Below are 20,952 nucleotides of genomic sequence, written 5' to 3'. Positions count from 1 at the left end.
ATGGAGGTGGAGTTAGTCACGGTGATGGAGGTGGAGTTAGTCACGGTGATGGAGGTGGAGTTAGTCGTAGAGGTGGAGTTAGTCACGGTGATGGAGGTGGAGTTAGTCATGGTGATGGAGGTGGAGTTAGTCATGGTGATGGAGGTGGAGTTAGTCATGGTGATGGAGGTGGAGTTAGTCGTAGAGGTGGAGGTGGAGTTAGTCACGGTGATGGAGGTGGAGGAGGTGACGTGGTGGTGGAGGAGGAGGTGGTGGTGGAGGAGGAGGAGGTGACGGAGGAGGAGGTGACGGAGGAGGTGACGGAGGAGGTGGTGGAGGTGACGGAGGAGGTGGTGACGGAGGAGGAGGTGACGGAGGAGGTCGTACCCAGCCCGGAGCCGTGGGGCAGCAGGGACCAGCTGTGCAGCTCCACCCCTCCGCCCCAGCGCTCCGTCAGCTGCTGCCCCAGAGGCTGCTGGGAGCTCAGCGACACCAGACCGCCGCACACACACACCGCCTTGAGGAGGGCGCCTGCACACACACACACACACACACACACACACACACACACACACACACACACACACACACACACACACACTTAATCGTTAATTAACTCGCGTTAACGCGGTCAGACCCCTCCCCTCGCGTCGTGAGGCGGCGGTGACGACCTCGGCGTCGCCGTGGTCGCCGTGGTTACCGGGGGCGTGGGGCTGACGGTGGTCCCTCAGGTCCTCCAGGCTCCGACACACGGTCTCCGTGGCGACGGCGCTGTCCCGCCCCCCGGCGTGGCCCACCAGCAGGAGGAGGGGCTCGGCGATGCGGCGGGCGCGCGCCCCGATGGGCCGCCGCCCGTCCACGCGCACCGCCACGTTGGTGACGGAGCCGCCGTGCTCGAAGGCGATGGGCGGCGTGTCGCTCCAGCCCCCTGGACGCACCACGGACACACACCGTCGGCCAATGGGGAGGGAGGAGGAGGGAACGCAACCGAACGGGGATGAACTGTTGCTAACGCTATTGCTATCGCTATTGCTATCGCTATTGCTAACGCTATTGCTAAGGCTATTGCTAACACTATCGCTAACACTATTGCTATCGCTAATGCTATTGCTAACACTATTGCTATCGCTAACGCTATTGCTATCACTATTGCTATCGTTATTGCTAAGGCTATCGCTATCACTATCGCTAACACTATTGCTAACACTATTGCTATCGCTATTGCTATCACTATTGCTATCGCTATTGCTATCACTATTTCTAACGCTATTGCTAACACTATTGCTATCACTATTGCTAACACTATTGCTATCGCTATTGCTAACACTATTGCTAACACTATTGCTATCACTATTGCTAACACTATTGCTATCACTATTGCTAACACTATCACTAGTGCTAACACTAGTGCTATCTGTGAAGGGGCCCCGGGGGGTCCCGGGGGGGTCCTGGGGGGTCCCGGGGGGGTCCCGGGGGGCCCTGGGGGGTCTCACCTGCCAGGTCCAGCCGGGCGGGGCAGTCCACCTCCTGCCAGCGGTCGAGAGGCGGGACGGGGGCGGGGCCAGTGGAGACCGACCAATGGGAGGACATCAGGGCGCGGCGCAGCAGCACCTGGCCCGCCCCCTCGTAGTGCCGCGCCGCGCGCACCAGCAGGTCGGGCCTGGGGGGCGGAGGTCACCTGATCAGCAACGCCCAGTAGGACCCCCCCAGTAGGGCCCCCAGTATGGCCCCCAGTACCCAGTAGGACCCCAGTCACCCTCCCAGTAGGCCCCCAGTACCCCTCCCAGTAGGACCCCCCAGTACCCCTCCCAGTAGGCCCCCAGTACCCCTCCCAGTAGGACCCCCCAGTACCCCTCCCAGTAGGGCCCCCAGTACCCCTCCCAGTACCCCTCCCAGTAGGCCCCCAGTACCCCTCCCAGTAGGCCCCCAGTCACCCTCCCAGTAGGCCCCAGTACCCCTCCCAGTAGGCCCCCAGTACCCCTCCCAGTAGGCCCCCAGTACCCCTCCCAGTAGGCCCCCAGTACCCCTCCCAGTAGGCCCCCAGTACCCCTCCCAGTAGGGCCCCCCCAGTACCCCTCCCAGTAGGGCCCCCCCAGTAGGCCCCCAGTACCCCTCCCAGTAGGGCCCCCCCAGTAGGCCCCCAGTACCCCTCCCAGTAGGGCCCCAGTACCCCCCCCAGTAGGCCCCCCCAGTACCCCTCCCAGTACCCCTCCCAGTAGGGCCCCCAGTACCCAGTAGGGCCCCCAGTATGGCTCCCAGTGCCCCTCCCAGTGGGACTGGTCTCACCTGTGCAGCCAGCGCTCCCTCTCGCGGGCCAGGCCGGCCACGCCCTCCTTCACAAGCCCCTCCTCCAGGAGCCGGAGGGCGGGGCTCCACGCCTGATTGGCCGCCGGGCCGCTGCGCAGCCCGCCCCTCCCCTCCCCGGCCATGCACACCAGGACGTCCGCCACGCAGGCCAGGGCGCGGGCCGCCACGCCCAGACACGCCTCTGGCCCCGCCCCCGGCCCCGCCCCCGCCGCTGGCCCCGCCCCCTCCAGGCTGCCTGCAGCAACTACAGTGGAACAGAGTTTAACAGGATAGGGTGGTGTAGGGTAGTTCATAGTTTGTTATAGGGTGGTGTAAGGTGGTGTAGGGTAGTTCATTTGTTGTAGGGTGGTGTAGGGCGGTGTAGGGTGGTGTAGGGTAGTTCATTTGTTATAGGGTGGTGTAAGGTGTTGTAGGGTAGTTCATTTGTTATAGGGTGGTGTAAGGTGGTGTAAGGTGTTGTAGGGTAGTTCATTTGTTATAGGGTGGTGTAAGGTGGTGTAAGGTGTTGTAGGGCAGTGTAGGGCGGTTCATAGTTTGTTATAGGGTGGTGTAGGGCGGTGTAGGGCGGTGCAGGGTGGTGTAGGGTGGTGCAGGGCGGTGTAGGGTGGTGTAGGGTAGTTCATTTGTTATAGGGTGGTGTAAGGTGGTGTAAGGTGTTGTAGGGTGGTGTAGGGCAGTGTAGGGTGGTGCAGGGTGCTGTAGGGTGGTGTAGGGTGGTGTAGGGTGGTTCATAGTTTGTTATAGGGTGGTGTAGGGTTGTGTAGGGCGGTGTAGGGCGGTGCAGGGTGGTCTAAGGTGGTGCAGGGCGGTGTAGGGTGGTGTAGGGTGGTGTAGGGTGGTGCAGGGTGGTGTAGGGCGGTGCAGGGCGGTGTAGGGTGGTGTAAGGTGGTGTAGGGCGGTGTAAGGTGGTGTAGGGTGGTGTAAGGCGGTGTAGGGCGGTGTAGGGCAGTGCAGGGCGGTGCAGGGCGGTGTAGGGTGGTGTAGGGCGGTGTAGGGTGGTGTAGGGCGGTGTAGGGTGGTGTAGGGCGGTGCAGGGCGGTGTAGGGTGGTGTAGGGCGGTGTAGGGTGGTGTAGGGCAGTGCAGGGTGGTCTAAGGTGGTGCAGGGCGGTGTAGGGTGGTGTAGGGTGGTGTAGGGTGGTGTAGGGTGTTGTAAGGTGGTGCAGGGTGGTGTAGGGCGGTGTAGGGTGGTGTAGGGCGGTGCAGGGCAGTGCAGGGCAGTGTAGGGCGGTGTAGGGTGGTGCAGGGTGGTTTAGGGTAGTTCATTTGTTATAGGGTGGTGTAAGGTGGTGTAGGGTAGTTAATTTGTTATAGGGTGGTGTAAGGTGGTGTAGGGTGGTGTAGGGCAGTGTAGGGCGGTGCAGGGCGGTGCAGGGCGGTGTAGGGCGGTGCAGGGTGGTGTAGGGTGGTGTAGGGCGGTGCAGGGCGGTGTAGCTGCTCACTGGAGTCCAGGGTCTTCAGCAGCTCCCCCTGCTGGCCGCCCAGCACCGCCGCCCTGAAGCAGGGCAGCAGGCAGGCGTCCGATTGGCCGGTCAGCGTGTCAATCACCCTCCTCCGGCCCGCCAGGAACAGTAGCTCCTCCCTCCACCGGAGCTCCGCCTCCTGGTCGGTCAGCGACAGCAGCTCTCCGAGTGACAGCCGCCACGCCCCCCGCCAGCGCTCCAGCGACCCCGCCCCGCCCAGCAGCCAGGCCACGCCCCCCCGGTCCAGGCCCACCGCCCCCCCCCTCGCCTGGAGGGCGGGGAAGAGGCGGGCCTCCAGCAGGGGGCGGGGCTTACCCGGAGCCCACAGGTCCTCTGGCCTGGAGACACAGATAGTACTACTATAGTACTACTACTGAAGTACTACTACAGTACTACTACTACTATAGTACTACTGAAGTACTACTACTGATGTACTACTACAGTACTACTACTACTATAGTACTACTGTAGTACTACTACTACTATAGTACTACTATAGTACTACTGTAGTACTACTACTACTATAGTACTACTGCTAAAGTACTACTACAGTACTATTCCTCTGGCCTGGAGACACAGATAGTACTACTATAGTACTACTGAAGTACTACTACAGTACTACTACTACCATAGTACTACTATAGTACTACTGCTGAAGTACTACTACAGTACTATTACTACCATAGTACTACTATAGTACTACTGCTAAAGTACTACTACAGTACTATTACTACTGTAGTACTACTACTGAAGTACTACTACAACTATAGTACTACTGCTAAAGTACTACTACAGTACTACTACTACCATAGTACTACTATAGTACTACTGCTAAAGTACTACTACAGTACTATTACTACTATAGTACTACTACTGAAGTACTACTACAGTACTATTCCTCTGGCCTGGAGACACAGAGCAAATAGTACTACTGAAGTACTACTACAACTATAGTACTACTGCTAAAGTATTACTACAGTACTATTCCCCTGGCCTGGAGACACAGAGCAAACAGTACTACTATAGTACTACTACTAAAGTACTACTACAGTACTACTACTACCATAGTACTACTGCTAAAGTACTACTACTACTACTACTACTACTACTATTCCTCTGGCCTGGAGACACAGAGCAAATAGTACTACTATAGTACTACTACTGAAGTACTACTACAGTACTATTCCTCTGGCCTGGAGACACAGATAGTACTACTATAGTACTACTGCTAAAGTACTACTACAGTACTATTACTATAGTACTACTGCTTAAGTACTACTACAGTACTATTACTACCATAGTACTACTATAGTACTACTACAGTACTACTACTATAGTACTACTGCTTAAGTACTACTACAGTACTACTACTACCATAGTACTACTACTGAAGTACTACTACAGTACTACTACTACTACAGTACTACTGCTTAAGTACTACTACAGTACTACTACTACCATAGTACTACTACTGAAGTACTACTACTACTACTACTACTACTACTACTACTACTACTACTACTACTACTACTACAGTACTATTGCTACTATAGTATTACTATACTACTACTACTACAGTACAATATAGTCCTGCTATAGAGAAGGTAGAGTCTTACTGGATGCCGGTGCGAGCGTAGAAGAGGTTCCAGTCCTGGTTCAGGATGGTCTCAGAGGACCCCTGGAGACAACACAACTTAACACAGGAACCAGGGACCAGAGACCAGGTACTAGAGGCCAGGTACCAGGTACCAGAGACCAGGTACCAGAGACCAGGTACTAGAGACCAGAGGCCAGGTACCAGAGACCAGGAACCAGGTAGCAGAGACCAGGTACCAGAGATCAGCTACCATAGACCAGGTACCAGAGACCAGGAACCAGGTACCAGAGACCAGGTACCAGGAACCAGAGACTAGGTACCATAGACCAGGAACCAGATATCAGAGACCAGGTACCATAGACCAGGAACCAGATACAAGTAAACAATCACAACAGAGGAGAACCCTAACCCCTCAGGGTGCTGCTGGTCTCAGTGTGCTCCTGGTCTCAGTGTGCTCCTGGTCTCAGGGTGCTGCTGGTCTCAGTGTGCCGCTGGTCTCAGTGTGCTGCTGGTCTCAGGGTGCTGCTGGTCTCAGTGTGCCGCTGGTCTCAGTGTGCCGCTGGTCTCAGTGTGCTGCTAGTCTCAGTGTGCCGCTGGTCTCAGTGTGCTGCTGGTCCCAGTGTGCTGGTCTCAGTGTGCTGCTGGTCTCAGTGTGCTGGTCTCAGTGTGCCGCTGGTCCCAGTGTGCTGCTGGTCCGTACCTCCAGCTGGTCCCGGGCCCCCAGGGCGCTGAACACTGTCAGCTGCAGCCCGCCCAGACGGATCCTGTGGCCCTGGATGATGAGGTCATCAGTCAGGGCCAGCCTCCGCAGGTGGGAGGAGGCCTGGAGGTCCAGACCGGAGAGCAGCCCCCCCGACGGGAGGCTCAGCGGACCCTGGGGGGGGGGGGGGGGGGCAGGTTAGGGGGTCCGACCAGCTGGACTGTCTAACCCCTACCTGCTCCTTAATGACCTGTCTCTGTACTGTCTAACCCCTACCTGCTCCTTAATGACCTGTCTCTGTACTGTCTAACCCCTACCTGCTCCTTAATGACCTGTCTCTGTACTGTCTAACCCCTACCTGCTCCTTAATGACCTGTCTCTGTACTGTCTAACCCCTACCTGCTCCTTAATGACCTGTCTCTGTACTGTCTAACCCCTACCTGCTCCTTAATGACCTGTCTCTGTACTGTCTAACCCCTACCTGCTCCTCAATGACCTGTCTCTGTACTGTCTAACCCCTACCTGCTCCTCAATGACCTGTCTCTGTACTGTCTAACCCCTACCTGCTCCTCAATGACCTGTCTCTGTACTGTCTAACCCCTACCTGCTCCTCAATGCCCTGTCTCTGTACTGTCTAACCCCTACCTGCTCCTTAATGACCTGTCTCTGTACTGTCTAACCCCTACCTGCTCCTTAGTGACAGGCATCTGATTGAACTTGACGTCTTTCTGATAAATTAGTAAGAAGATACTTTTACAAACAAAGTGCAGCAGCTCTGTGTTGATTGGCGTATTCACTAAGTCTGTGATTCTTTCCATGTGTGGTTTCCTTGTGATCACTCTGTCGTGCACGAGAGGCGCTGTGTGAACAGAGCTCCATGGATACCTGCAGGTGACAGTGTTGTACCACGGAGGCGGTTGCCACGGTGACGTCTCCCTGGAGGACGGAGTTGATGACCCTGGCTCCCGGACTCACCGAGGGCCGGCTCTGGAGACAGAGACACAAACAGGGTGGTGTAGTGGTGTAGCTCCAGGGTGGTGTAGCTCCAGGGTGGTGTAGCTCTAGGGTGGTGTAGCTCCAGGTTGGTGTAGCTCTAGGGTGGAGTAGCTCCAGGGTGGAGTAGCTCCAGGGTGGAGTAGCTCTAGGGTGGTGTAGCTCTAGGGTGGTGTAGCTCCAGGGTGGTGTAGCTCTAGGGTGGTGTAGCTCCAGGGTGGAGTAGCATTAGCTCTAGGGTGGAGTAGCTCCAGGGTGGTGTAGCTCTAGGGTGGAGTAGCTCTAGGGTGGTGTAGCTCTAGGGTGGAGTAGCTCCAGGGTGGTGTAGCTCTAGGGTGGAGTAGCTCTAGGGTGGTGTAGCTCTAGGGTGGTGTAGCTCCAGGGTGGAGTAGCATTAGCTCCAGGGTGGTGTAGCTCCAGGGTGGTGTAGCTCCAGGGTTGTGTAGCTCCAGGGTGGAGTAGCTCCAGGGTGGTGTAGCTCCAGGGTGGTGTAGCTCTAGGGTGGAGTAGCTCTAGGGTGGAGTAGCTCTAGCGTGGAGTAGCTCCAGGGTGGTGTAGCTCTAGGGTGGAGTAGCTCTAGGGTGGAGTAGCTCTAGGGTGGAGTAGCTCCAGGGTGGAGTAGCTCCAGGGTGGTGTAGCTCTAGGGTGGAGTAGCTCTAGGGTGGTGTAGCTCTAGGGTGGAGTAGCTCCAGGGTGGAGTAGCTCCAGGGTGGTGTAGCTCTAGGGTGGTGTAGCTCTAGGGTGGAGTAGCTCCAGGGTGGAGTAGCTCACCTGAACGTGGGCCAGTACGAAGCGGTCCCCCTCGGCGTCGCTGGTCAGGCGGGTCACATGGTCCCTGGCGGACAGACCCAGGTAGTCATAGCGACCGCCGGGGACGTAGGCTGTGGACAGAGAAGAGCTTAAGGAGCTGGTCCCCCACAGTGTCTCTCGCCCCCCTCTCTCTCTCACCCATAGTGAGCGAGGCTCCTCTCAGCGTGTGCCACAGTGTCTCTCGCCCCCTCCTCAGGGCGGCCCTCTGGGGGGGGTCCAGGGCGCGTCCGTCTTCTGGCTCTCTGTCGACGAACTGCTCCAGCGTCACGTCGGAGCACAGAGCCTTCACCACGTCCAGGAACAGAGAGATCTACACACACACACACACACAGTCCTGATGCTCTGTTGTCATGGCAGCGGTCGTTATGGTCGGTTGTCATGGCAGCGGTCGTTATGCTCTGTTGTCATGGCAGTGGTCGTTATGGTCGGTTGTCATGGCAGCGGTCGTTATGCTCTGTTGTCATGGCAGCGGTCCTGATGCTCTGTTGTCATGGCAGCGGTCGTTATGGTCGGTTGTCATGGCAGCGGTCGTTATGCTCTGTTGTCATGGCAGCGGTCGTTATGGTCTGTTGTCATGGCAGCGGTCGTTATGGTCTGTTGTCATGGCAGCGGTCCTGATGCTCTGTTGTCATGGCAGCGGTCGTTATGCTCTGTTGTCATGGCAGCGGGCGTTATGGTATGTTGTCATGGCAGCAGCCGCCATGGTAGCGGTCGTCATGGCAGCGGCCGCCATGGTATCTGGCGCCATGGCAGCGGTCGTCATAGTAACTGCTGCTACTACCTGGAGGGGCGGGGCTCCAGAGTCCAGGCCCAGGTAGGTGCAGCCGTCCAGAGGGGGGGTCACATGGGTCTGCAGCAAGCGCTCTGATACGCTGCTGCTGAAGAACACCACGCCGGACACCTGAACACACACACACACACACACACATATACATATATATATATATATATATATATATATATATATATATATATATATAAAACGGGGGGCCTAAATCAAGCGATCTGATTGGTTCCCAACCGTTGTATATTGAGCGTATACACACAGCTATGACGCCCGTTCAGTTTACAGAGTCCAGTATCACTCCGCGCCTAACTTGAACTGTTGTTTATTTATATATAAAAGCGATAGCGTAGTTCACTGAAGCCTAAAAAAAGCCTGTAAAGCAATAGGCACACGGTCGCCGGCAATTTAGCCTTCTAAATTGCTAAATTGCCGGCGAACCAAGCTACCGTCTCTAGCCTTCTCTCTGAAGGATGCTACAGTGTGTTGCATAGCAACCGCCGTACACTTTGCCGGCAGCCAGGAGGGACTACTTTTCTGTATTCGTTTAAAAAAATGCTTTTCCGACTTTCTCGCCTTTTCAAAATTGAGGGTGTCTATGACTTTAATTTCGTCGAATTTACGTAACCGTTTTATAAAGTGAAGGGGGTCGCCGCCCCTCCGCTGCGCGTCGGGACGGACAACGCCCCTTAACTGTGGTATAATGAGCGTATACCACAGCCTGTCGTGATCTATTGCTTAAATATACCATGGCAACAGGCTGGCTGTTACCATGGTGACGTGTGTATGACTGTGGTGTGTGTGTGTGTGTGTGTGGCGACCCCTCACCATGGGTACGTTCCCGTCAGGCAGAGACGCTCGCTGGATCTCCTCTCTGCTGCCCCTGTACACGATGTCCTTCACCGCCCCCTAGGAGACAACACACGCTGCCTCTAGGGGCTAGGAGACAACACACGCTGCCTCTAGGGGCTAGGAGACAACACACGCTGCCTCTAGGGGCTAGGAGACAACACAGGCTGCCTCTAGGAGCTAGGAGACAACACAGGCTGCCTCTAGGGGCTAGGAGACCAACACACGCTGCCTCTAGGGGCTAGGAGACAACACAGGCTGCCTCTAGGAGCTAGGAGACAACACACGCTGCCTCTAGAGGCTAGGAGACAACACACGCTGCCTCTAGAGGCTAGGAGACAACACACGCTGCCTCTAGAGGCTAGGAGACAACACACGCTGCCTCTAGAGGCTAGGAGACAACACACGCTGCCTCTAGGAGCTAGGAGACAACACACGCTGCCTCTAGGAGCTAGGAGACAACACACGCTGCCTCTAGGGGCTAGGAGACAACACACGCTGCCTCTAGGGGCTAGGAGACAACACACGCTGCCTCTAGGAGCTAGGAGACAACACACGCTGCCTCTAGGAGCTAGGAGACAACACACGCTGCCTCTAGGAGCTAGGAGACAACACGCTGCCTCTAGGGGTAGGAGACCAACACACGCTGCCTCTAGGGGCTAGGAGACAACACACGCTGCCTCTAGGGGCTAGGAGACAACACACGCTGCCTCTAGGGGCTAGGAGACAACACACGCTGCCTCTAGGGGCTAGGAGACAACACACGCTGCCTCTAGGAGCTAGGAGACAACACACGCTGCCTCTAGGAGCTAGGAGACAACACACGCTGCCTCTAGGAGCTAGGAGACAACACGCTGCCTCTAGGGGTAGGAGACCAACACACGCTGCCTCTAGGGGCTAGGAGACAACACACGCTGCCTCTAGAGGCTAGGAGACAACACACGCTGCCTCTAGAGGCTAGGAGACAACACACGCTGCCTCTAGGGGCTAGGAGACAACACACGCTGCCTCTAGAGGCTAGGAGACAACACACGCTGCCTCTAGGGGGTAGGAGACAACACACGCTGCCTCTAGGGGCTAGGAGACAACACACGCTGCCTCTAGGGACTAGGAGACAACACACGCTGCCTCTAGGAGCTAGGAGACAACACACGCTGCCTCTAGAGGCTAGGAGACAACACACGCTGCCTCTAGGGGACAACACACGCTGCCTCTAGAGGCTAGGAGACAACACACGCTGCCTCTAGAGGCTAGGAGACAACACACGCTGCCTCTAGGGGCTAGGAGACAACACACGCTGCCTCTAGAGGCTAGGAGACAACACACGCTGCCTCTAGGGGCTAGGAGACAACACACGCTGCCTCTAGAGGCTAGGAGACAACACACGTCTCTAGAGGCTAGGAGACAACACACGCTGCCTCTAGGGGCTAGGAGACAACACACGCTGCCTCTAGGGGCTAGGAGACAACACACGCTGCCTCTAGAGGCTAGGAGACAACACACGCTGCCTCTAGAGGCTAGGAGACAACACACGCTGCCTCTAGGGGCTAGGAGACAACACACGCTGCCTCTAGAGGCTAGGAGACAACACACGCTGCCTCTAGGAGCTAGGAGACAACACACGCTGCCTCTAGGGGCTAGGAGACAACACACGCTGCCTCTAGGGGCTAGGAGACAACACACGCTGCCTCTAGAGGCTAGGAGACAACACACGCTGCCTCTAGAGGCTAGGAGACAACACACGCTGCCTCTAGGGGCTAGGAGACAACACACGCTGCCTCTAGGGGCTAGGAGACAACACACGCTGCCTCTAGGAGCTAGGAGACAACACACGCTGCCTCTAGGAGCTAGGAGACCAACACACGCTGCCTCTAGGAGCTAGGAGACAACACACGCTGCCTCTAGAGGCTAGGAGAGAGGCCGGGTAGCACCAGGTGAGTCTGCACCAGGTGTGTTTACCTGCTGGTCGGCCAGGTAGACGCCGTGACGGGCGGCGAAGGAGGGGTCGCCGGGCAGAGCCAGCACCCTGACCCCGGAGAAGCCCTCCCAGGACGGGGCTGGAAGACAAGATCAGAGCGCTAGCGATAGCTCTATAGGTAGCATGTAGCCCGTCTAAGGTAGCACGTCGCTAGCTATGCTGAGCAGGTACCGTTTCCAACCATAATTACGATGTAGCTAGCTAGCCGCGGGTAGCTTATAGCTAGCCACAGCAGCAGTAGCGTGTAGCTTGCCATGATTAGCGGGTAGCTTCATGTCTCTAACCACAGTTAGCATGTGGCTAGCTGTAGCGTCTCACCGTAGTCGGGCGGGAGGCTGAGCAGCATGTCGGTGCTGCAGACCCACACCCCGGGGGGCGACCCCGGGCAGATCTGCAACGACAACAACAACAGGACTACTGACCACAGGAAGGTGGAGGAGTACCACCATGGGCGGCTTGGAATAAAGCTTCAGACAAGAGACCCTGACCCCCGACGGGTCAGGGGCCCCTGACCCCCAGGGGGCCCCAGGGATCAGGGGCCCCCTGGGGGTCAAGGGCCCCGGGGTCTGAGGGTCAGGGGGTCAGGGGCCCTGGGGGTCAGGGGCCCTGGGGGTCAGGGGCCCCGGGGGTCGGGGGTCTGGGGGTCAGGGGCCCCGGGGGTCAGGGGCCCTGGGGGTCAGGGGCCCCGGGGTCAGGGGTCACCTGGGTGTCCAGGCGGTCCAGCAGCTGGTCCACGCAGCACACCGGAGCCGTCAGCCTGGGGGACGCCGCCTCCTCCGCCAGCCAGCTGAAGGCCCTGCTGCAGCCGCCCCACGGGTAGTCCCGGCCCTGAGGACACAGCCAACCTCTGGGGTCAGGGGGTCACCTGGGAGGCCGAGTCCCTGGTGGAGGAGACCCCCCTCCTCTTCAAGACCCCCCCCCCACCTTACCGTGTGAAGGACCAGGATGTGGGCGTGTTCCAGGACGTCGGCCGTCACCACCTGTCAACACGAACAGCTCATATTAGCCAGAACCACCCTGGGCTACAGAGGAACACAGAACTACGGAGAACCTCCTTTACCTTTGTGACAGGGATGTGCTCACCTGTAAACATCAGACAGGTGAGACCACACAGCTCGTTAAGAGGAGCTCACCTGCTCTTTAAGAGCTCACTGCTCGTTAAGAGGAGCTCACCTGCTCTTTAAGAGGACCTCACCTGCTCATTAAGAGGAGCTCACCTGGCCGCTCGTTAAGAGGAGCTCGCTGCTCGTTAAGAGGAGCTCGCTGCTCGTTAAGAGGACCTCACCTGCTCATTAAGAGGAGCTCACCTGGCCGCTCGTTAAGAGGAGCTCGCTGCTCGTTAAGAGGAGCTCGCTGCTCGTTAAGAGGAGCTTATCTGCTCGTTAAGAGGAGCTCACCGTGTGGCCTGCTCGGGCGCTCAGGTGTTCGGCCGCTACCAGCAGGGCGTTGAGCGTGGCCCCCCCGCTGCCCAGTCTCTCCTCGGGGTCCGAGGCCGTCAGGAGCAGGGTCCCCTGGCCCACGGAGCCCCGCGTCTGACGCAGGTCCAGCTCTGAGACACAGACCAGAACACACTGAGAACCAGGAGACCAGAGAACACAGAACCAGGAGACACACTGAGAACCAGGAGACCAGAGGACACAGAACCAGGAGACCAGAGGACACACTGAGAACCAGGAGACCAGAGAACACTGAGAACCAGGAGACACACTGAGAACCAGGAGACCAGAGGACACAGAACACACTGAGAACCAGGAAACACACTGAGAACCAGGAGACCAGAGAACACAGAACACACTGAGAACCAGGAGACACACTGAGAACCAGGAGACCAGAGGACACAGAACACACTGAGAACCAGGAAACACACTGAGAACCAGGAGACCAGAGAACACAGAACACACTGAGAACCAGGAGACACACTGAGAACCAGGAGACCAGAGAACACACTGAGAACCAGGAGACCAGAGAACACAGAACACACTGAGAACCAGGAGACCAGAGAACACAGAACACACTGAGAACCAGGAGGCCAGAGGACACACTGAGAACCAGGAGACCAGAGAACACACTGAGAACCAGGAGACCAGAGGACACTGAGAACCAGGAGACACACTGAGAACCAGGAGAGAAACCAGAGAACTCACCTTTCTGAAAGGCATAAACGCTGTCTTTATGTTGGCACGTCAGGATGATGACGGTCCACCTGAACCCCGCCGGGCCGCTCAGCATCTCCTCTGACATCCTCAGTGGAGCCCCCAGGACCTCAGCGCGCTGGAGGGACATCAAGGGACTAGGGTGAGTATTAAGGGACTATAAGTACATATTAAGGGACTAGGAGTGAGTATTAAGGGACTATAAGTACATATTAAGGGACTAGGAGTGAGTATTAAGGGACTATAAGTACATATTAAGGGACTAGGGTGAGTATTAAGGGACTATAAGTACATATTAAGGGACTAGGAGTGAGTATTAAGGGACTATAAGTACATATTAAGGGACTAGGAGTGAGTATTAATGGACTATAAGTACATATTAAGGGACTAGGAGTGAGTATTAAGGGACTATAAGTACATATTAAGGGACTAGGAGTGAGTATTAAGGGACTATAAGTACATATTAAGGGACTAGGAGTGAGTATTAATGGACTATAAGTACATATTAAGGGACTAGGAGTGAGTATTAATGGACTATAAGTACATATTAAGGGACTAGGAGTGAGTATTAAGGGACTATAAGTACATATTAAGGGACTAGGAGTGAGTATTAAGGGACTATAAGTACATATTAAGGGACTAGGAGTGAGTATTAAGGGACTATAAGTACATATTAAGGGACTAGGAGTGAGTATTAAGGGACTATAAGTACATATTAAGGGACTAGGAGTGAGTATTAATGGACTATAAGTACATATTAAGGGACTAGGAGTGAGTATTAAGGGACTATAAGTACATAATAAGGGACTAGGAGTGAGTATTAAGGGACTATAAGTACATATTTAGGGACTAGGAGTGAGTATTAATGGACTATAAGTACATATTAAGGGACTAACATATTAAGGGACTAGGGGTAAGTATTAAGGGTCACTGACAGGTTCCGGTTGAGGGATCCTGATCCTGATCAGGTCTCGTGATCAGGAGATCTCCTAACGTCTTAGAATCTCCTGAGTCTTCAGGAGAACACTAACCTCACCTAGAGAACGCTAACAACACTAACCTCTTAGAGAACACTAACCTCTCCTAGAGAACACTAACAACACTAACCTCTTAGAGAACACTAACCTCTTAGAGAACACTAACCTCTCTTAGAGAACACTAACAACACTAACCTCTTAGAGAACACTAACCTCTCTTAGAGAACACTAACAACACTAACCTCTTAGAGAACACTAACCTCTCCTAGAGAACACTAACAACACTAACCTCTCTTAGAGAACACTAACCTCTCCTAGAGAACACTAACAACACTAACCTCTTAGAGAACACTAACCTCTCCTAGAGAACACTAACAACACTAACCTCTCTTAGAGAACACTAACCTCAGAACTTTAACGTCGCTCTCTCCAATCTCTTCCGGCAACAACCCATATCTCGCGAGACTTGACCTTTATCGCGAGACTGATTATCCTAATAAAATACTATTTTAATCATTCATTACTTCTAAGAGGATAACGTTACATGTATTATAGATCGCACGTATATAATGAACGTGAGATGTGTTGACTCTATCGGCCCGTTATCCACCTACACACATTCGCCTCAGTTGGTTTTAATTCATACAAATTGTGAAGTATTTTGATAATCCCGATTTATTTTTGGAACATTTTCTATATAGTTATGAATAAACAAAGACCAAAGACTTCACAACCCAAACGAACAGCTGTAACTGCATTTACATATGTCATTTGTTAAGAGGTTAGGGATAGCGATTCATAAATACCTGTAAGGCTAAAGTCCCTTCAGGGGTGGAAGCTACGGAACGCCCCCCCGGCCAATCTAACCTAGCCAGTCATTCAGGTCACCGCCTCTTACGTGCTTTGGCGTAAAACTATGGAGATTTTAATATTGTATACAATTCGACCGAACACATCTTCCGTTAGTGTAATGGTTTAAATTCTCCTTGATAAATGATAAAAAAAAATTGTTTGTCATTTACTAGGAGCTAAGATGTTTCTAGTCGTTCATGGTTCTAGTTATAAACTAGCTGGTTCTATTAATTTAGTAGATATGGTTCTAGTTATATACTAGCTGGTTCTATTCACTCAGATATGGTTCTAGTCATTCACTAGTAGATGGTTCTAGTTATAAACTAGCTGGTTCTATTCACTCAGATATGGTTCTAGTCATTAACTAGTAGACTTGGTGAGACTGTACTTCGGTCCCGTGTGTTTTGCTCCAGACAACAGACATGAATCCAAAACATGGTGTTTATTGAGCGCTATACAAAATGAAGCAGTAAACTATTTACAGATGTACATTAAAAAAAGCCAGCAGTTCTAAGGTAGTGGAACAGGAAGGACCGCCTCATTCATCATCCTCCTCTTCCTCCGGCAGGGGGCGGGACCTGGGGGGGGGGGGGGGCGGTAGAAACATGTTAGACAGCAGGCCCAGCCAATAGCAGCCCCCCCTTGCTACAGGAACAACCCTTCACCCTAATGACACACCACCCCTTTAGATTGGAGTTTAACAGGTCACACCCTGTTTAGACTGGCCTGAGAGTTAAACCTGTTTAGAGTTAAACCTGTTTAGACCGGCCTGAGAGTTAAACCTGTTTAGAGTTAAACCTGTTCAGACCAGCCTGAGAGTTAAACCTGTTTAGACTGGCCTGAGAGTTAAACCTGTTTAGACTGGCCTGAGAGTTAAACCTGTTTAGACTGGCCTGAGAGTTAAACCTGTTTAGAGTTAAACCTGTTTAGACCGGCCTGAGAGTTAAACCTGTTTAGAGTTAAACCTGTTTAGACTGGCCTGAGAGTTAAACCTGTTTAGACCAGCCTGAGAGTTAAACCTGTCTAGAGTTAAACCTGTTCAGACCAGCCTGAGAGTTAAACCTGTTTAGCCCGGCCTGAGAGTTAAACCTGTCTAGAGTTAAACCGGTTCAGACCGGCCTGAGGCTCCTCTCTGTGGACTGAGAAGGTGTCTACTAAACGCCGGCCTGTGATTGGCTGTGGGGCTGACCTCCTGCTGGCCCTGGCGGTGCCGCTGCCCCCCGCCTCCCCCCCCTCCTCCAGCGGGGGGAGCTGGTTCTCCTTCTCCGGGACGCGGCCCGGGCCCCCGAAGAAGTCCCCGATGCCCTTCTGCCAGTCGGGGGTCGGCCGCGGGCACACCGGGTTACCGCCCGCGTACTTCCCCTTAGCTGGAACACAGAACCAGGTTAACCACGGGTTAACCAGGGCTCACCACGGGTTAACCAGGACTCACCACGGGTTAACCAGGGCTCATCACAGGATAACCAGGGCTCACCACGGGTTAACAGGTTAATCACAACTCACCACGGGTTAACTAGGACTCACCACGGGTTAACCAGGGCTCATCACAGGATAACCAGGGCTCACCACGGGTTAACCAGGACTCACCACGGGTTAACCAGGTTAACCAGGACTCACCACGGGTTAACCAGGTTAACCACGGGTTAACCAGGACTCACCACGGGTTAACCACGTGTAAAAACGTCCAGATGAGAACATTAATATGTGGACTTTTATAGCCAGATGAAATACAACAACATTGTTGACAAATGGATAGAAAGCAGACAGCTAGTTAGTCTAGTTAGTCTCCACTTCCGCCTCTCACCGGGGGTACCGGAAGGACAGCTGCTGCCGCTGCCGCCGCCGTTGTTACCGGAAGTGGACGAGCCCAGTGACTTCCGGGGCGCCGTGGCCGCGACGGCTGGGCAAAAAAAAACAAACACAACAAACGCATGAATCCAGAGGAATGAACACATGCCTAACGTGAATGAACACATACATGTCTAACGTGAATGAACACATGCATGTCTAACGTGAACGCGGCCGGTGGCGTGACGGTGGCGCTGCTTGGCGTTATCGTCCCCGCGGGACTCTGGCGCCCAAAACTGGCGCCAGTTTCTCATCAGGAGAAAAATCAACAAAGCGCTTCACCTCCATAACCCAACAGGACCAACAGGACTATTAACCTTCATAAACGCGCGTATACACACATATATAAACACATATATACGGAGTCTGTGTTGATGATGCGGGAGAACGGGACCCCGGAGGAGGCTCTGCTCCCCGGGAGTTGGCGGGAGACGACGGAACACAAGTCATTAAACTTCGTCTCATCTCAACAACAGTCACACGCAAACTCTGCTTTGGTATCGAACTAAACACGTCGTTACATACGAATAGTCTTTATATATCTCAACACATCTATATACACACACACACACACACACACACATCTATATGTGTTTTCATATTTCTATTCATATTCCGCCGTGTGATCGAGATCCCGCCTCCGACCGGACCCTGGACTAACCGGGGAACCGGACCCTGGACTAACCGGGGAACCGGACCCTGGACTAACCGGGGAACCGGACCCTGGACTAACCGGGGAACCGGACCCTGGACTAACCCGGGGGGAACCGGACCCTGGACTAACCCGGGTCCGGGGCCTCCTTTACCTTTCCTGTAGCTGCCCGGGACGCTGTCCGCTTTCGTCCGAACCATTCTTCGCGGTTATTCGATTCAAAAACGGCGAAACCGGTCTCGGAGCTCTGCGACACTGCGGCTCTGAGCTCGACTCCCGCCAGCGTTTAAAGGGGAGGAGGCGGGATTCACGTCACGAGGGGGCGGAGCTAAGCCTGACGTCAGAGGCGTGTCGGGGGGGGGGGGGGGGGGGGGGGGGAGTGGGGACCCGGCATGGGAGCGTTGTCCCGGTCTGACGGAACGCAACTTCCGCTGTGCGCCGGTTAGGTGTGTCCGGGCTGGTCGCGAGTCAATCACAGTGGATCAGTAAAATAATTCAACTGCTTATTTTACGGCGAACTGGGAGACTCGTGTCATATTAGTGGAACTGATTTGAATTTTTAATAAGGAGGTGGAGGTTAATAATTTTAATAAGGAGGTGGAGCGTTGTTATTCACATATTCTCCCGGCGTTCTAATTCATACATTCATGTGTGAATGGAGGTGTGTGCATTTTAATATTAATTTTAACATCATAGATACATTTTGCTCTAAATTACTAATTTATTCATTGTTAATAATAATTCATTATGATTAATTAATTTTTTGTTTTATTTATTTGACAATGTAAATATTTGTGTTTGAGAGGGACAGAGAGAGACACACACACACACACACACACACACACACACACTCAGAAACACTGAGAAAGAGCGAGAGCGAGCGAGGAGGTAGAGGAGGTTTCAGACAGAGCAACGCGGACGACGCCTGGAAGCAGAAGTTTATTGAACCAAAGTGGAGCAGCAGACATTGAGGTACATGATGTGATTGGTGCTGGACGTCCAGGGGGCGGGGCTAGCTGACCTCTGGAACCAACCAGGAGGAACCAACCAGGAGAACCAACCAGGAGGAACCAACCAGGTGGAACCAACCAGGTGGAACCAACCAGGAGGAACCAACCAGGAGAAACCAACCAGGTGGAACCAACCAGGTGGAACCAACCAGGTGGAACCAACCAGGTGGAACCAACCAGGAGAACCAACCAGGTGGAACCAACCAGGAGAACCAACCAGGAGGAACCAACCAGGAGAACCAACCAGGAGGAACCAGGAGGAACCAACCAGGAGGAACCAACCAGGAGAACCAGGAGGAACCAACCAGGTGGAACCAACCAGGAGGAACCAACCAGGAGAACCAACCAGGAGGAACCAGGAGGAACAAGGAGGAACCAACCAGGAGGAACCAACCAGGAGGAACCAGGAGGAACCAACCAGGAGAACCAACCAGGAGGAACCAACCAGGAGGAACCAACCAGGAGGAACCAACCAGGAGAACCAACCAGGAGGAACCAACCAGGAGGAACCAGGAGGAACCAACCAGGAGGAACCAGGAGGAACCAACCAGGAGAACCAACCAGGAGGAACCAACCAGGAGGAACCAGGAGGAACCAACCAGGAGAACCAACCAGGAGGAACCAACCAGGAGGAACCAGGAGGAACCAACCAGGAGAACCAACCAGGAGAACCAGGAGGAACCAACCAGGAGGAACCAACCAGGAGAACCAGGAGGAACCAACCAGGAGGAACCAACCAGGAGAACCAACCAGGAGGAACCAGGAGGAACCAACCAGGAGGAACCAGGAGAACCAACCAGGAGGAACCAACCAGGAGGAACCAACCAGGAGAACCAACCAGGAGGAACCAGGAGGAACCAACCAGGAGGAACCAGGAGGAACCAACCAGGAGGAACCAACCAGGAGGAACCAGGAGGAACCAACCAGGAGAACCAACCAGGAGGAACCAACCAGGAGGAACCAGGAGGAACCAACCAGGAGAACCAACCAGGAGAACCAGGCCCACGCCGCTGGAGGCCCAGTGAGGTCCTGAGGCGTCAGACCAGACGACCTCCTCCCCAAAAAACAAAATACACTAAAACAAAACAAAATGTGAAACAATCCACACAACGCAGGTCTGGACTGGAGGTCCCTGTGTGTGTTTGTGTGGTCATGTGTGTACTTTGTGAGTGTGTGTGTGTGTGTGTGTGTGTGTGTGTGTGTGTGTGTGTGTGTGTGTGTGCATTTCCAGTCCACTACTGTTCGCCCCGGCATGATTTCTGAATGCATCTCTTAAGCAGTAAAATAATTATATTATAACACAAAGTTTATAAAATAGCAGCACACTCAAGTGACCCATCACGACTAGGTAATGTTATTTTGTTGTTTATAAGAAATGACAAAAAAATCATAGCTTTTAGCAGCGCAAAATAGACAACATTAAATCAAACTCATTGACACTATTCTTTCTGTCTTCACACCCGTTCCTCTGTCGCTTCACTTTGGAATACAGTAGCTCTCAACTTTAGAAGAAACTCAGACCTATTGTGTATGTGGTCAATCCACATCCAAACACACACACACACACACATCCAAATGCACGCACACACACACATCCAAACACACACACACACACACACACACACTCTGGCCTCTGACCTCTGACCTCGGGCCTTTCTTTCTTTGACACTGAAACACCACAATTGTTTCCTCAGACTTTGTCCTGTGCTGTGTTCCGATGTCCACGCTCTCCGTCGTCGGCGTGCGGAGCTTCAGTACGTCGGGCTGCGTTCCGATTCACATCGGGGGCGAAAACAAGAAGTGTACCTAAAGGACCCGGGCGGTGACCTCAGAGCGGTCAGACCACCGAGTGCGGACCGACGCACACTTTACGTACTCAACGGCCGCCGTCTTAGCTACGTAGCGGGAGAGGGCGGGGCCGGGCGGAGCCAACGCTGAGCGGCGCACTTTCCACACGGCCTGCATTAATGGAGTCAGCTTATAGCTTACAGGTTTTTCTAGC

At 54.0% G+C, this 20,952-nt stretch overlaps 2 protein-coding genes across 3 annotated transcripts in view; both read right to left on the bottom strand.

Annotated features, from left to right (window-relative positions):
• The window catches only part of fcsk (fucose kinase), a 21,171-nt gene extending 6,149 nt beyond the window's left edge, over nucleotides 1-15,022 (bottom strand). Inside the window, exons 1-19 of one of the 2 annotated variants that reach the window (XM_084490553.1) lie at nucleotides 14,994-15,022; nucleotides 13,603-13,729; nucleotides 12,856-13,007; nucleotides 12,388-12,438; nucleotides 12,161-12,286; nucleotides 11,777-11,849; nucleotides 11,440-11,537; nucleotides 9,460-9,540; nucleotides 8,629-8,748; nucleotides 7,986-8,157; nucleotides 7,809-7,918; nucleotides 6,930-7,031; nucleotides 6,045-6,218; nucleotides 5,364-5,425; nucleotides 3,727-4,085; nucleotides 2,266-2,530; nucleotides 1,473-1,639; nucleotides 680-907; nucleotides 367-510 (exon numbers count right to left, since the gene is read on the bottom strand). In XM_084490553.1, the coding sequence (XP_084346679.1) occupies nucleotides 367-510; nucleotides 680-907; nucleotides 1,473-1,639; nucleotides 2,266-2,530; nucleotides 3,727-4,085; nucleotides 5,364-5,425; nucleotides 6,045-6,218; nucleotides 6,930-7,031; nucleotides 7,809-7,918; nucleotides 7,986-8,157; nucleotides 8,629-8,748; nucleotides 9,460-9,540; nucleotides 11,440-11,537; nucleotides 11,777-11,849; nucleotides 12,161-12,286; nucleotides 12,388-12,438; nucleotides 12,856-13,007; nucleotides 13,603-13,699 (2,581 nt within the window). In that variant the 5' untranslated portion in view covers nucleotides 13,700-13,729; nucleotides 14,994-15,022. The remainder of the gene's footprint in view (nucleotides 1-366; nucleotides 511-679; nucleotides 908-1,472; nucleotides 1,640-2,265; nucleotides 2,531-3,726; nucleotides 4,086-5,363; nucleotides 5,426-6,044; nucleotides 6,219-6,929; nucleotides 7,032-7,808; nucleotides 7,919-7,985; nucleotides 8,158-8,628; nucleotides 8,749-9,459; nucleotides 9,541-11,439; nucleotides 11,538-11,776; nucleotides 11,850-12,160; nucleotides 12,287-12,387; nucleotides 12,439-12,855; nucleotides 13,008-13,602; nucleotides 13,730-14,993) is intronic. The other variant, XM_084490554.1, reaches the window with a different exon arrangement.
• Nucleotides 15,023-15,867: 845 nt separating this feature from the next.
• pclaf (PCNA clamp associated factor) lies at nucleotides 15,868-18,220 on the bottom strand. Its single transcript, XM_084490552.1, has 4 exons — nucleotides 18,095-18,220; nucleotides 17,245-17,340; nucleotides 16,630-16,807; nucleotides 15,868-16,018 (listed from the first exon to the last, which is right to left on the bottom strand). Exons 1-4 carry the CDS (start codon nucleotides 18,138-18,140, stop codon nucleotides 15,979-15,981), a joined length of 360 nt encoding a protein of 119 aa, XP_084346678.1. The 5' UTR covers nucleotides 18,141-18,220; the 3' UTR covers nucleotides 15,868-15,978.
• Between the last annotated feature and the right edge of the window lie 2,732 nt (nucleotides 18,221-20,952).

The sequence above is a fragment of the Micromesistius poutassou genome (genome assembly GCF_964030765.1).
Source record: "Micromesistius poutassou genome assembly, contig: SCAFFOLD_303, whole genome shotgun sequence".
Taxonomy (NCBI): Eukaryota; Metazoa; Chordata; class Actinopteri; order Gadiformes; family Gadidae; genus Micromesistius; species Micromesistius poutassou.
Note: the sequence above shows the minus strand (reverse complement) of the source record. Positions and strands in the feature narration are given on the sequence as shown.